Source organism: Notechis scutatus, chromosome 1, assembly GCF_049901735.1.
Source record: "Notechis scutatus isolate UNSWTSFEM ecotype Mainland chromosome 1, rNotScu1.2, whole genome shotgun sequence".
Classification (NCBI taxonomy): Eukaryota; Metazoa; Chordata; class Lepidosauria; order Squamata; family Elapidae; genus Notechis; species Notechis scutatus.
In genome coordinates, this window is record NC_142009.1 from 8,596,923 (window position 1) to 8,612,918 (window position 15,996).

The 15,996-nt window shown below is 44.7% G+C and overlaps 2 protein-coding genes across 9 annotated transcripts in view; one reads left to right on the top strand and one right to left on the bottom strand.

The window, feature by feature from the left end:
- Positions 1–8,333, bottom strand: part of VMP1 (vacuole membrane protein 1) — a 150,466-nt gene extending 142,133 nt beyond the window's left edge. For 4 of the 6 annotated variants that reach the window (XM_087956321.1, XM_087956325.1, XM_087956303.1 and 1 more), the window contains exon 1: positions 8,260–8,333. The gene's annotated coding sequence lies outside the window, so the exon portion shown is untranslated. Of the gene's footprint in view, positions 1–1,766; positions 1,866–8,206 lie in introns of those variants that run through there. The other 2 variants (XM_087956313.1, XM_087956307.1) reach the window with 2 other exon arrangements.
- A 161-nt stretch (positions 8,334–8,494) lies between these two features.
- On the top strand, positions 8,495–14,941 carry PTRH2 (peptidyl-tRNA hydrolase 2). 3 transcript variants are annotated; one of them, XM_026682745.2, is made up of 2 exons: positions 8,495–8,609; positions 14,036–14,941. In XM_026682745.2, exon 2 carries the CDS (start codon positions 14,043–14,045, stop codon positions 14,559–14,561), a length of 519 nt encoding a protein of 172 aa, XP_026538530.1. In that variant the 5' UTR covers positions 8,495–8,609; positions 14,036–14,042; the 3' UTR covers positions 14,562–14,941. The 3 variants fall into 3 exon arrangements, with proteins under 3 accessions (XP_026538530.1, XP_026538531.1, XP_087812472.1); XM_026682746.2 differs by lacking the exon at positions 8,495–8,609 and adding an exon at positions 8,927–10,234; XM_087956346.1 differs by lacking the exon at positions 8,495–8,609 and adding an exon at positions 9,238–9,256.
- Positions 14,942–15,996: the final 1,055 nt, after the last annotated feature.

The window sequence follows — 15,996 nt, forward strand, 5'->3', positions numbered from 1 at the left end:
AAGCCCTAATTAAGATCCCACCACTCCAGAGTGGATGGGAAAAAATTAAGCTAGGGTGGGGGGATTCGGGGGGGTGGGGGGTGCAACTGCCCTATTTACCTTTGGACGTAGCCAGGCCTCGCACACCCAGACACCTGCCTTGCCGGCCCATTTCTTTTGCAGCCAGCAAGGCGGGCAAGGCTTTCCTGAGGGCCTCTGTAGCTGATGACAAAGCTCCGGATCGATCCAGAGTTATAGGCTGCAGAGGCCTTCAGAAAAGCCTTGCCGGCTGCAGAAGAAATTCCTGAAGGCCTCTGACAGTAAAAAGGAGGCTGGGAGCAACATACACAAATGAAGTTAGTCAGTAGATGATTTCCCCCCAAAATAAGACCTGGTGCCTTTTTTGGTGGGGGGAAAAAATATAAGACAGGGTCTTATTTTCGGGGAAACACAGTATCTCTCTATCTCCATCCCTATGGGCTGTGTCTGATTCTAGGGGATGGTGCTGATCTTAGCCAAGGGAGCCGGCATTGTCCGAAGCTGCTTCCGTGATCATTTGGCATGACTATATATCACAGGCACATGGAATGCTGTTACCTTCCCACTGAAGTGGTACCTATTTATCTACTCACATTCGCATGCTTTCGAACTGCTAGCCGGGGCAAGGAACGGCAGCTCACCCTATCACATGGTGGTCAAGTCTCCAACCAGGCTGTCAGCTTCCTATTCATAAGCTCAGCATCTATAACCAGTGTGCACCACCTACCAGTTGCGCAGGCGTCTGAATTTTGATCGTGTAAACCACCCTTGTATGGAAAAACAGCCACAAGTCACTTTCATCAGTGCCCTTGAAACCCTGGATGGTCATTCACACGAACAATTGTAAGTCGAGGCCAACTCGGATTTATGTCCATCCTTTTACCAGCCGCTTCTCCGTAAGAAATGAGAGAGGACTTCCAATTTGCAGCTTGCAGAAATGCTGTTTTAATAAGCCTGAGAGGCTATTTTTCTCTCTCCGTTCCCAAGAGAAGCTATACTTAGCTTGCTGGATCCAGTTCCTCACAAGTCGAAGAGATCACAGTTTGATCTGCTACATTCCCCATGCACCAACCCATAAAACAGCAGAAGAATTAATGGGATACACCTCAGATCAGGAAAGGTAAAAACAAAACATACCTTTGGGCTGACTGATTTAATAGACACAACAAACGTCTGCATAATTTCTTACTTTATGGATACATGGAGTCCTCAACTTATGACCACAAATTGGGCCCAACATTTCTGTTCCCGTTAAGTGGATTTTGCCCCATTTTAAGACCTTTTTTGCCACAGTTGTTAAAGGAATTGCTGCAGTTGTTATTAATAACATCGTTAAGTGAATCTGGCTTCCCCAATGTCTTTGTTTTTCAGAAGGTCACAAAAGGGAATCACATGACCCCGGGACACTGCAACCGTCATAAATACAAGTCAGTTGCCAAGCATCCGAATTTTGATCTTACGATCATGATGATTCTGCAACGGTCGTAAGTGTAAAAAATGGTCATAAGTCACTTTTTTTCAGGGCCGTTGTAACTTTGAACAGTTACTAAATGAACTGTTGTAAATCGAGGGCTACTCATACTTTTTAGCAGTTAATATAGAGCATGTGATAAAGGGGACAGGCTCCTTCCACAGCATTCAGCAGTAAATGAATTCTACCTTTGTAATCGTAAGTCTCTTCAAAAGATTTTAATACAGGTAGTGCTTGACTTATGAATGATTCACAGCCGTTCAAAGTTACAACCTACCTGAAAAAGCAGATTTATGACCAACATTTGAAGTTTTCACGTTCTCCACTCCAGGCACTCAGAAATATAGCATTTATAGCTGTTCCCACAGGGGTGTAACTGCAGTTCACAAAATCAGAATTTATCTCCAAGTTTCAGCGAAACTTCACCATTGTTGGGGTTCCAGCAATTGCCCTAATTAAATCCTGATTCTCGAGCCAAACTTCAAAAAACTCCAAAGGATTCATTAGAGGCGAAATACTGGCACTGCCCTGTATAAAGCCAACTTTGGCCTACGTCATTTACAGTCCCCTGTGACCTTGTTTCCCCCCTGGGTGTGTCATAAATCAGATTCTCCAATTGAGCACATTCACAAGCTGGGTGTCATCATTCACATTCTTCAATTAAATATATTCCCGGGCAAAATCTCTGGTATTTTACTGACAATCTTTTAAAGATAAAGAGTTGGAATATACTTTTGCTTTCAAACAGCTGCATTGCTCTTCCAGATTTCCTCCCTCCCCGCCCCCCCCACTTTTACGGCAACTACTAAAACAGGCATAAGAATGTTTTATGAGTTGACAGCCATAGCAAACAATGGGTTCACTTTTAAAAACTGCCAAATTCTCACTTACAACCACCACATTAAAAAATAAATAAATCATAAAATCTGGTCAGGCACGTGACTGACCTATTTCACTACTTTGAAGGACAGCTTCCCTTATGGTCATAACTCAAGGACTATCTGTACCTACTTTGGGTTTAGGGTTATATTATGGAAGAAAAACAAAATGTAAATAAACCTCAGAAAGCAGGCTAATGCAATGCTCAGAAATTGATTAGTCTGGGAACAGTTCATATCCCTTGTGGAGGAATGAGAGCCTTATGAACTCACTTGGAAGTATGTTTAAGTTATTCCCTATCACAATGCCCTTGAGAGCTGAGTTACAAGCCATCACATTCTCAGCTACAATGGCTGTTGGCTGTTTCAGCATTTCCATTTTTGTTTATTTTGCTAGGAATAATGGGAGCTCTGACCTCCCCTATCTAGATGCATGTGGCAGAAGAGTTTTAGGTGAATCTGATGCAATCTGATGCATGATTTCCCCAAACTAAACCCTGCAGGGTTTTTTTCTTGGATTTCTTTCCTTCTGGATAACAATTTTCATGCTTGTCAAAAAAAAAAAAAAAAATCATACCCAAATCACTTAATGACTAGTATAAATAGTCTTTGACTTACAACAGTTTGTTTCGTGACTGTTCAAAGTTATAAAGGCACTGACAAATGTGACTTATGACCGTTTTTCACAGTTACAACCACTGTTCACGCTTATGACCGTTGCAGCATCCCCATGGTCACATGATTTACATTCGTATGCTTGGCAATCGACTCATATTTATGACCATTGCTGTGTCCCTTTTGCAAACTTCTGACAAGCAAAGTCAATGGGGAAGCCAGGTTCACTTAACAACCGTATTACTAACTTAAAAACTTCAGGGATTCACTTAACAGCCGTGTCAAGAAAGGAAGCAAAATGGGGCAGAACTCACCAAACAACTGTCTCGCTTAGCAACAGAAATTGGGGTCCTAAGTCCAGGACTCCCTGAAGTTACTTTTGAAAAACTTCTTCATATTAACCAATATGGTTAACAGAAGACAAATGAGGACACAAATATAGCTTACACCCACTCGTGTGACTGTTTACACCTTGGGACAGAGTGTGTACATTCAACAAAGATTTGGCCCAAACTACAGTATTTTCATAAGAGCATGATGAGTTCTCTCTCTCTTTAAAGCCTTGCTATAAGAGCATTTAGCACATGAGCAATTCTTTAAGAGCTGAAAGCTATATTCCTCTAATATGAGGGGAGCGGGAGGGAATGATCCACAACAGTCCTTCAGAACAGGCCAGCATTCCTGGGGAACGACGACAAATACTGAATTTTGGGAAAGGTTGAGCCCCAGTGGCGCAGTGGTTAGACTGCAGTACTGCAAGCTACTTCTGCCGGCTGGCTGCAATTTGGCAGTTCAAATCCCACCAGGCTCAAGGTTGACTCAGCCTTCCATCCTTCCGAGGTGGGTAAAACGAGGACCTAGATTGCTGGGGGAAAGACGCTGATTCTATAAGCCACTTAGAGATGGCTGTAAAGCGGTATATAAGTCTAAGCGCTATTATTATTATTGCAGGCTAACTCTGCCCACTGCCAGCAGTTCGATCCTGACTGATTCAAGGTTGACTCAGCCTTCCATCCTTCCGAGGTGGGTAAAATGAGAACCCAGATTGCTGGGGGGAAAGAGGCTGACTCTGTAAACTGCTTAGAGATGGCTGTAAAGCACTGTGAAGCGGTATATAAGTCCAAGTGCTATTGATATTGCTAATTACTGTTCTGATTTTCAGATGCTATTTCTCAAACTAGCAATCATCACATTAGCATACATGTCTCTTATGCATCTAAGCTGATTTTGGCTATTTTAATATATTGGGTGCAAGAGAAGGAGTGGCAAGAACGATCAGTCTAGAATCACTATGTAGCCGCAAATGAAATAAGCCCAACCCTCTCTTGACTGCCATTGACTGCTATCTAACTCTAACCAAGTGCTAACCATTAGTTGAAAAGATTCCAGCGCATAGCCTTTTAGTAATAAGTCAATTAATTTGAACCCTTCACCTGTGAGCCTGGTCATTCACTCCTGACATTAGCTAATTTCCAAGCACATCACCATTATCAGAATCATTGCTGTTACTTTTAAGAGTATTATTAACATCATCTTGTACGATTAAGTACTTTAAATGCTAAATGGTCCCATAACAGTTTAAAAAAAAGTGCACTGTGTAGATGCATTGGCCAGAAACAGGGATATCTGCCTGAAACTGTTCAGTGACCTGGTTTTCTAGGACAAGTTTTAACAAATAACTACCAGTGGATTAATATGTAACACAAAGCTATAAATGAAGGCAGACAAAACTGCAACTGAGTTCGCATTATATCTGGTTCTAGGACACCGGGCATAGCTTCTCTGTAATTAGGGCAGATCTTTTACAGGTCGTCCTCGACTTACAACAGTTAGTTTAGCGACCATTCGAAGCACTGAAAAAAAATGACTTATGACTGTTTTTCACACAACCATTGAAGCAGCCCTCTTGGTCACATGTGATCAAAATTCGGATGCTTGGCAACTGGCATGTATTCATGGTTGCAATGTCCTGGGGTCATGTGATCCCCTTTTGCAACCTTCTGACAAAGTCAATGGGGAAGCCAGATTCATTTAACGACGGTGTTACCAACAACTGCAGTGATTCCTTTAACAACTGTGGCAAGAAAGGTCTTAAAATGGGGCAAAATCCACTTAACAGGAACAGAAATGTTGGACTCAATTGTGTTCGTAAGTCAGGGACTACCTGTAGTCTTAGTGATTCAGTGATGTTGCTGGAGTAGGCAGAATCATTTGTTTTAGTTCAGGAGGAGGAGGAGGAAGAGAAGGAGAATACGGTTATCTCCAGTTTGAGAGGGAAAAATGCACCACTGAATTCTGGTGGTACAATTCAGAGAACAGTGAAATGGTTACCAAAGGCTGATATGTAGAGGGGTAGTACTGCTTTATAAAGCCTTGGTAAGGCCATACCTGGAATACTGTATCCAGTTTTGGTCACCACATTGCAAAAAAGATGTTGAGACTTTGGAAAAAGTACAGAGAAGAGTAACCAGGATGATTAGGGGACTGGAGACTAAAATCATATGAAGAACAGTTGCAGGATTTGGGTTTGGCCAGTCTAGAGAAAAGAAGGACTAGGGTGGACATAACAGCAGTATTCCAGTATCTGAGGGGCTGCCCCAAAGAAGAGGGAGTCAAGCTATTCTCCAAAGCACCAGAAGGCAAAACAAGAAACAATGGATGGAAACTAACCAAGGAGAGAAGCAACCTGGAACTAAGGAGGAACTTTTTAACAGTGAGGATAATTAACCAGTGGAACAGCATGCCTCCAGAAATTGTGGGTGTTTCATCTGGAGGTTTTTAAGAAGAGACTGAACAGCCACTTGTCTGGAATGGTATAGGATCTCCTGCTTGAGCATGGGGTTGGACTAGAAGACCTATTCCCGTCCAGCTCTATTCTGATTCTTTCTGCTAAGCTACCTTAGATCTTAACTATCTTGTTCCTTAGCATAATGTATGAATCAGCAAGCAGGTTTATCTACGTCCAGTACAAGGGATGAGCTAAATCCTAATTTACCTACCGCACAACTAAGCAGCAATCAAAATTCAGATTCTCTACATAGAAATTTTTTTTAAAAAGGAAAGATCTCAATAAATAACAAATGAGCTCAGAAAGAAGTAACGGGTGAACTGTGTTTTACATGAAAATACATACGTACACAGAACTTTTGACAACCTGGAACGAGACTTTGAACACCAGAGAGCAATTACATTTTTAAAATTCCATAAACGTCCAGCAGTTGCGATATACTTCAAACTACAAAGCAGAAGCAGTAAGGATTTAATGTGATTTACTGTGGTCCAAATATAAGAACACAATCTCGTGTTCTCAAGCCACGTTTCTTAGTCCTTTCTAACTATTTCCCAAAGTTCCATAAGCGAGTTTTACAATTATGAACCTTCAGAATTTTAAAACGGTTAATACACACAGAGAAGAGTAAAAAATCCACCACTGCATTGCAAGTGCATTGTCAAATCTTACCCATCACAAATGATTTAGGCAACTGCTAAAATTCCAATTTTAGCTGTCACCTAATCAAATGTACTTTGGATACAAACCGATCCCGAACTTGCAATCTCACCCATTTTTAGGAAAAGATCTTTCTTGGAAAGCAAGTAGCAAAGTATGGCTCAATCACTGCTAAACATCTCGACACTAGGGGGAGTACAGTAAAGAGAAGAAAATTATCTGGTGTGAAGATCCTGAAGGGAAAAAGCACTCCATCTGAACTAAGCCTTCAGTTGTTAGGGAAACATAGAACACAGCTGCTTATCTTCCTCTGAACCCTGTTTAAACTCATTTCCTAGGGACTGGCGACACTAAACTAGGGAAATGAAATTAAAATGTGATTTATTTTTTATTGGGGAAAGCCAGGAACTTCAATTCAGCATAGGGGTGGAGAATTAAATAGTAGGTCACAATTCACACATCTCTACTCCTTGGTACTGCAAGAACTCGATCACAGAACCATCAGTTTTGAGCTAGCAGGACCCGCAAGAGAGATTGACACATGCTAAGATTTCCAAAAAAGGCAATCCCACCATGTAAAAATCCAAACCCACTGCTCCCCCCCACCCACACCTTATATGTCTATGGAGATTCTCAGTCATCCAGGTCAGGGTTGTCAACAAAATATGATAGACTTGCTGGGCCATGCATTGTGCAACAAAGTCACATAGTGTAATAAGATTGGGACTGAGTTAGGGGCTTCTGTTCTCACTGTGAGTTGTGTTGAGGGGGGGGAGTGCACGAAGGGAGGCTCATCCCATCTCACTGTACACATGTTGCACTCTGACAATAAAGGTAATAGTAATAGTCCCAAAGGTGCTTTTTTTCCAAGAGGCAACTGGACTTTCTTGGTTTTTCCTTGAAGACATTTCGCTTCTCATCCAAGAAGCTTCTTCAATTCTAATTGAATGGTGGAGGATGGAAGGATTTCTTTCCTATAATTATCTCTACCAATGTGGGGGTGGCTCTTTGGCCCTGACCACAGGGAATCTTCACAGACCTTCCTTCCAACTGGATCGGCTTCTTTTGACACCAAGGAGCCCCATTCCTAATTCTGCCTTAATCTAGCTTCATTTCTCATCACTGGACACAGAAACACTGCCCCCCCCCCAAAAGAACCCCTCCTCTATTTCTGCCCTACTCGCCCTGTCATACGTTTGGGCTCCATAACAAACTCAAAGGGCTTTTTTCTTTCTTTCGCAGGGACACGTTGCCTTTTGCCTCTCAAGATACAAAACCCACCAGGTTTGCAACCGAACAAGGAACGCTTTGCCTCCCGAAGTTGCGTGTATCTCCATTCCTGGACTGCCAAGTGTCCGAAATGGGACGGGGTCTCCCGCTTGAGCCGAGGGTTGGACTAGATGACCTCCAGGGTCCCTTCCAGCTGGATTCCGAATCGGAATCATGCAGTCGGGAGGCACCCATCGGGGGTGAGAGCCATTTGGGGCGGGGGAGCGAGGCAAGGAGGGGGGTCTGGGCAGAGAGACAGCCGGTAGGATCGGGGAAGGTGGGGGGACAGCTTGGCTGGATCCTCGGAGAGCCACCTGGAGGGGCTTCGGCTCCTCGGAGGAAGGCAGGGAGAGGGGAGAGGACCCTCGGTCCAAAGCCCACTGCCCCAGGGATGTGGAGCCTGCGGGGGAAGGAGAACGAGCCCCCCCCGGAGGAAAAGCGGGGATCGTTTCACCGCTGGCTCGTTCTGCTCTTCGGCGAGGGATTCATTCGTGCCTTTTGACCCACCTGGGGACCCGTAGCCGGGCCCCATCTCCCTGCAGGCCTTGGCCGCTACTTACGTCAGCTCAGGGACGGACATACGCGCGGGGTTCCCTCAGCTGCTTCCGACCTCTTCGCCGCCGCTCCTGAGGCTGGTGGTGCTGCTGATGTTGCTCCGGCTGCTACCGCGGCCGCCGCAAGCGGCTCCTCCTCCGGGCTCGGCCTCCTGGACCAGGGCCAACCGGGAAGTGAGGGAAAGACTTGTCTGCTTAAGCCCCGCCCCCATACAGCAAGAGGTGGTGATGATGTCACTTCCGGTCTCGTTCGCCGGAAGCCGGCTGCGCTTCCGGTTTTCTGCCAGCTGGCGACAGCCGAGGCGGATTTTCAACCGAGCCGGAGGGGGGAAGAAAAAAAAAAAAGAAAAAAAAAAGTAAGAGGGCTTAAAACCCCAAGACTCCCCACCCCTGATTTCTCCCCTTCATCCTATTCAGGGTCGCCTCAGCTCGGCCGGCCCATTGAGGAAGGGGGAGAAATGGTGTTTGGGGTGGGTAGGGACTGAGTGGGGTGTCTGCCTGGCCACTAGCGGCGCGCGGCTCTGAAGGGAAGGAGAAAGGCGATTGGTCGAGTTTGCCGCTCACGCGCCCCGCCCTTGGCGGGGTCGGCGTTCCGATTCGGCACGCGCCGCGCCGCGATTGGCTGGGTTGTTTGTGACGTCACGGAGCGTGACGCCGGCGGGAGCGTGGGGGAGGCGACGTGGAGCCGGAGGAAGAAGAAGGGGCGGGGGAGCAGGTAGAGAGCAGTGGAACGACCTGCCGCCTTTCGAAGGGGCCTTTTTTGCATTTAATAATAATCATAGAGTTGGATGGGACCTTGGAGGTCTTCTAGTCCAACCCCTGCTCGAGCAAGAGAGCCTATACCAAGTGTTTCTCAAAGCTGGCCGGGGAATTCTGGGAGTTGGAGTCCACCTACCTTCAAATGGCCTTGCTTGAGAAATAATGCCCTATCATGTCATTTCAATCAAATGGAATGGTGAGGTAGCCAAGAGGTTTGGACTTCTCATCTCACAATCAGGAGGCTGTGAGTTCAATCCTGGGTAGAGACAGATATTTCTCTCTCCGGGCACAATGAGAATATGGCTGCTGGGGTGGGGGGGAAAACTCTGCATTGGTGACAGGAAGGGCATCCGGCCATCTAGCCACACTCTGCTAGCTCCATTCAGTTATTCAGATTATGGGCAATTGAATCAAATCAAAGGCCTCTACAATCTCTTCTTTAAAGCCTCCAGGGAAAACTAGGATTGGGATTCAATGGGGAACAGCAAAAGTGTGGTGGTGGCAAGGCCTAGGCCCCACTTCCCTTTGCAGCCACTAAGGCTCAGGTGGTGACTTGGAGCAGCCAGTCCCTACCAGGATGCCCACTAGGAAGGGAAATAATCTGGTCTGTGCTTCGGTATAAGAACAGAGCAAACAAATACAGGTGGTCCTCAAATTACAACCACAATTTAGCCAAAAGCTTATGTTGCTAAGTGAGACATTTGTTAAGTGGGTTTTACCCCTTTTTACAACTTTTCTCGCCATGTTTATTAAGCAAATCACTGCAGTTCTTAAACCAGAAACACAGTTTTTAAGTGAATCTGGTTTTTGACTTTCCTTGTTAGAAGATTGCAAAAGATGAATAATCACATGACCCTGGGGCACTGCAACCATCATAAATGGGAGTCAGTGGTCAAGCGTCCGATTGTAAATCACGTGACCATGGGGATGCTGCAACAGTCATAAGTGTCAAAAACGGTCGTGTCGCTTTTTTCAGTGCTCTTGTAACTTTGAACGGACATTTATCGAACTGTTGTAAGACTTCCTGTATGCCTGTTAACATCCCTCTTAAGTGGTGGTGCTCTTCATCAGGAGAGAAAATGCCTCAGCAACTTTAATTCCCGCACTGAATTATAATCCTTTGGCTGTCAAGAATGGATTGATTTTTAAGATGTCACAATAGTCTTCTGAAATTTAAAAAAATGGTAAAAGAGAGAAGCAACTATATCCACATAGGATGATGGTGAGTATACTTAGTATCAGACGAAATTACAATCTAAAAACAAGCACAAAACAAACTTTAAAAAAGGAGAGAGTAATAGATTAGCAATAGATTAGTGATAGATTTACAGCTCTTTCTAAGTGCTTTATAGAGTCAGGATCTTGCCCCCAACAATCAGGATCCTCATTTTACTCACCTCGGAAAGGTGGAAGGCTGAGTCAACTTGAGCTGGTCAGGATCGAACTGCTGGCAGTCGGCAGCGTTAGCCTGCAATACTGCATTCTAAATACTGCGCCACCAGGCCTTTTGTATTTATACAGTAGATTTATATGGGTTTAAGGATTTATACAACAAATTGTTTCATTCGTTATATTAATATGTAATTCTAATAGTGTCCATATCGGTAGTCCTTGATTTACGACCAGAATTGGGACCAGAATTTCTGTTCTAAACAAGTGGGGTTTAAACTGAATTGTGCCCAGTTTTCTGTCTTTTTTTCCCATGGTTGTTAAGGAAATCAGTGCTGTTAAGTGAATCATGCAGTCATTAAGCACATCTGGCTCCATTGATTTTGCTTCTCAGAATCTGGGAAAGTCAGAAATGGCCATCACATGACCCTGGGACACTGCAATCATTATAAATACATGCTAGTTGCCAAATGTTCAAATTCTGATCGCGTGACCATGGGGATGCTGCAGTGGTCTTTAAGTGCGAGGATCAGTTGTGAGCAGGGGTGGCATTCAAATTTCTTAACCATTTCTGTGGGGGTGGCCTAATTTCTGGGTGTGGCTTGGTGGTCATGTGAGTGGATGGGCGTGGCTTGTGTATAAATATTGTAAATATTTATGTAAATATTTAATTTTTTATTTTAAAAAAGAGCAACTTTTACCCAAAATCAGGCAAAGCAGGCAGGCAGATTGAGTTGCTCACAGAATCACAGATTCACTTAGAGATCTATATATCTGCAATCTGCTACCTGAGTCCACTGAAAAATAGAAGCTTCAGTCCTAAGGAAGCTTCAGCTCTTCTTTTAGATTAACTAGAAAGCAAGAAATGCAACAATTTCCTGCTTTCTAGCTAATCTAAATCTCCTGGCACAGCAGAACAGCTGATGGTCGGGTGGAAAAAAGGAAAAATAGCAACTTAGCAGGCAAGTTTGATGGTGTGCATGCCAGGTAAGGAGTGAGTGGGCAGGGCAGGGCCAGCCAGTGGCACAATTTGCCAGTTCTATAGAGCCAGTCCGACCTGGTAGAATCCCACTCCTGGTTGTGAGTCCCTTTTTCAGTGCTGCTGTAATTTCAAGTGGTCACTAAATGAACAGTTGTAAATGGAGGACTATATGTATAATTGTAAGGAGAATAGGTGGAGAATATTTTTAGTTCAGGTTTGAAATGAAAACACCAAAGACCCCTCAGAATTAAGTACTTAAATCTTTGCTAGCATTAATAAGATACAATGTTGTAACCAAAGGCATTCAAGGCGTTTAGAATATTTGTAAATATTTTGTGACTGTCTTCTGTAGACATCAGTGCTGAACTCCAATATGTTGTCATCTCCATTTTCAAGAGAGTTCAGCCAAATATATCAACATTGCATGTTCTGTTGGTATTCTTAAAGTTAAATTAATGAACAGGTAGTCCTCAACTTACAACCACAATTGAACCCAAAATTTCTGTTGCTAAGCGAGGCAGGTAGGTGAAATTTGCCCCATTTTAGCACTTTTCTTGCCACGGTTGTTAAGTGAATCACTGCAGTTGCTAAAGTCAGAAATGGTGTCAGTAGGGTCTCCTGCTTGGGCAGCAGGGGGTTGGACTAGATGACCTACAAGGTCCCTTCCAACTCTGTTAATCTGTTAAAACTTAGTAACATGGTTATTAAGCAAATCAGGCTTTCCTGTTGACTTTGCTTGTTGGAAGATTGAAAAAGGTGATCTCATGACCTCAAGACACTGTAACCGTCATAAATATGAACGAGTTGCCAAGCGTATGAACTTTTTTTAATAAGTTTTTTATTTTCTTTTAACTTGAACATATCATCTTCCATTAAACAGTGTGTCGTCTGGGTAGAAAAGTCTCTGTGCTATTACAATCAAAATGTACAATATTCGTGACATTGATAATAATTCTCTAATCTTACAATAATAATAAACATTATAACTATTCATTTCTCCCTCCTAACATATCTTCTAACGAAAATATATTAGCTATGGTAATCTTAACAATCATATATAATAATCATCATATCGTTTACCTCTCTATCTTCACATATATTCTTTATTTCACTAATCTCCATTTATTTCTCACTTCTATTTTTATTCTCCAACCATCCATAAAATAGCTCCCATCGCAGGGTTGCCATCTGGCCGTTTTTCTGGCCAAATTCGAGAAATCTGGCCGTATTTCTATCTGCTTGGCCATGAGAAAATGAGGTCTCCGGCCAAATTTATTTGGCCATACGAAAGTTGCTTGGCCGTGAAATTGGCCAGATGGCAACCCAGCCGCTCTCCTTCCCTCGCGCATGCACGTCACCATGAGCAAAAGGAGGACAAGCGCGTCCTCTGGCGCTCTCCTTCCCTCGCGCATGCGCGTCACCATGAGCAAAAGGAAGACAAGCGCGTCCTCTCAGTTCTCCGACACGCCCGCTTCCTCTCAACTCCCGTCACACACCCCTTCGGGACCTTGGTGCCCGGCCACGCCCCCTTCCCGCCTGTGACCCGAGCAGGGGCGGCTCCTCCTCCATCAACACCACACCCATTCCTATTACAGCTCGTTCCAACGCCACGCCCCTCGGCTTCCCCACCCATCCCGAGCTCTCCTTCCCTCGCGCATGCGCGTCACCATGAGCAAAAAATAATTTGGCCGTATTTTGACTTGAGTTTGGCCGCAGAGCCAAACTGCGATCTGGCAACCCTGCTCCCATGTCATATAATATTCAGTTTGTTCTTTCTCCAAGTGTCTGAATTTTGATCACTAGACCCTGGGATGTTGCAACAGTCATAAATGTGAAAAATGCCCAAAAGTCATTTTTTTTCCAGTGCTGCTGTTAATTTAAAATGTTCACTAAGCGAACAGTTGTAACTCGAAGACTAGTGGAATCTCCAAGCACAAAATAGGTTTAGACTAACAGATAACAGATAATCAGAGTTGGAAGGGACCTTGTAAGTCATCTAGTCCAACCCCCCGCCCAAGCGGGAGACCCTACACCATTTCTGACAGAGGGGAGTCCAATCTCTTCTTGAAAGTCTCAAGTGATGGCGCTCCCACAACTTCCGAGGGCAACTTCTGTTCCATTGGTTGATTGTTCTCACTGTCAGAAAGTTTCTCCTCATTTCCAAGTTGAATCTCTCCTTGTTCAGTTCCCATCCATTATTCCTTGTCTGGCCTATAGACGCTTTAGAAAATAGCTTGACCCCTTCCTCCTCTCTGTGGCAGCCCCTCAAATATTGGAAGACCGCTATCCTGTCTCCCCTGGTCCTTCTCTTCACTAGACTAGCCATGCCCAGTTCCTGTAACCGTTGTTCATATGTTTTCGTCTCCAGTCCCCTAATCCTCTTGGTTGCTTTTCTCTGTACTTTTTGTAGAGTCTCAACATCTTTTTTATAATGTGCTGACCAAAACTGGATGCAGTACTCTAGGTGTGGTCTTACTAAGGCTTTATAGAGTGGTGGTATTAGTACCTCCCTTGATCTTGACTGAATCCCTGTGTTAATGCAACTTAGGGTTGCATTAGCTTTTTTGGTTGCTGCTTCACACTGCTGGCTCACGAGGGCCAGAGCTTAAAACTTTCCTAACGTTCCGACTTGTGTTTCTCTTCCTTCTCCAGATGAGCGATGGATTACCTGGCTAGGCCTGGGGTTTTTGGCTTAATTGCTGGCGTCACCTGTGGGGTATGCTTGGGCTGGAGCATACGAGCTCGGCTCTTCCGTCCGGCCAAATCCAGACTGACCATGATAGCCAACGAGCTGGGCAACGAAGCCAGCATCATGGGCGAGTACGGAGAATTCAAGATGGTGATCATCGTCCGGAATGACCTGAAGATGGGCAAGGGCAAAGTAGCGGCCCAATGCGCCCACGCTGCTGTTTCGGCCTATAAGCAAGTCCACCACCGAAATCCGGAACTTCTGAAGCAGTGGGAATATTGTGGACAGCCCAAGGTAGTCCTCAAGGCGCCTGACGAGGAGACTCTGGTTCAGCTTTTAAACGAGGCCAAAGGGCTCGGCTTGATCGTGAGCTTAATCCAGGATGCCGGCCGCACACAAATAGCTCCAGGCTCCCGGACTGTTTTGGGCATTGGGCCTGGACCGGCTGAGATTATAGATAAAGTATCTGGCCACCTGAAACTCTACTGAATGTGAAGTTCACAGCGTAAAGAGGGTGAAATCGGAGGGAATTTATATAAAACGCATAAAAAAACAAAGAGAGAACAAGCCATCTCCCTCCCAAGTCCCTTCCTCAAACAGGAATTATCAAATGCAATCCCGGATTATTTTGTTTCGTTAACGCACACACACACAAGCACACTGGCGTCCCACATATATTTGCCTAGGCTGCATTTCCCTGTCACCGGTTAAACAGGTTTGTGTTTGCGCAAAATACAAAAGCAGACTCTGACTTTGGATTTCTCTGAAACTCTTGAATCAAACCTTTTGGAAATCCAGAGGAGAAAATGCTCAGTTAAGATACGGCAGGCATCCCTACAAAACTTTCCAAATAAATGAAATTACACGGACAGGAAGGATCTCTTTGCATCCTTTTGACATTAACTTTTTAAGTGTCTTCTAGGCAAACTTTTAAAGATGGCTTGAAAAGCTGCAGTTCCCAGTAAAGCCATTGATTTAAATGCAATTGATCGTTAGGCATCTGGGGATTCTACAGCGGGTAACAGATAACAGATTAACAGAGTTGGAAGAGACCTTGTAGGTCATCTAGTCCAACCCCCCGCCCAAGCAGGAGACCCTACATCAAGGGTGTCCAACCTTTCACCTTCCCTGGGCCACATTAGAAGATGAAAATTTGGTTTGGGCCGCACATAAAATAAAATAACAGTAACGATACATTGTACAAGGTAAGACAGTAATGGGGTATAAGGGCCACAACATTGCAGAGGAGACAGAGGAGGAACAGGGCTGCAGACATTGTATACTGGGAATATAAAATCCTGCAGACATTGTATACTGGGAATAATAAATCCTGCAGACATTGTATACTGGGAATAATAAATCCTGCAGAGAGATGGCGGCCTACGCAGCAGTTAAAAGCCGCTATCAATCACGGCAAAAATGAGTTAATTTATTGCAGGTCGGAGCCCACCGGGTGTTTCATTAGGTCCCTGGTGGGCCAGTCCGACCCTGCACAACAGTGGGGAGCGCTGCGCGACAGTGATGGCCACAGCGCAATACAGTTCAACCAGCTCATCTACACTCCACACAGGCCGTAGATGCGGCCTGTCGAGCTTCTAAAATAGACGGAGGCAGGTGAAGCTGGCGTGCTGGCGTCACTTTTGTGACGCGCTCACCCATACTCAGCACAGGCCGCAAGACATCATTTCTGACAAATGGCAGTCCAATCCCTTCTTGAAAGTCTCCAGTGATGGCGCTCCCACAACTTCTGGAACCAAGCTGTTCCATTGGTTGATTGTTCTCACTGTCAGAAAATTCCTCCTTATTTCCAGGTTAATCTCCTTGTTCAGTTTCCATCCATTATTCCTTGTCTGGCCTACAGGCGCTTTAGAAAATAGCTTGACCCCTTCCTCCTCCCTGTGGCAGCCGCTCAAATATTGGAAGA

Coding starts and splice junctions, on each gene's coding strand:
- PTRH2 (XM_026682745.2), top strand. CDS start 14,043: ATGGATTACCTGGCTAGGCCTGGGGTTTTTGGCTTAATTGCTGGCGTC.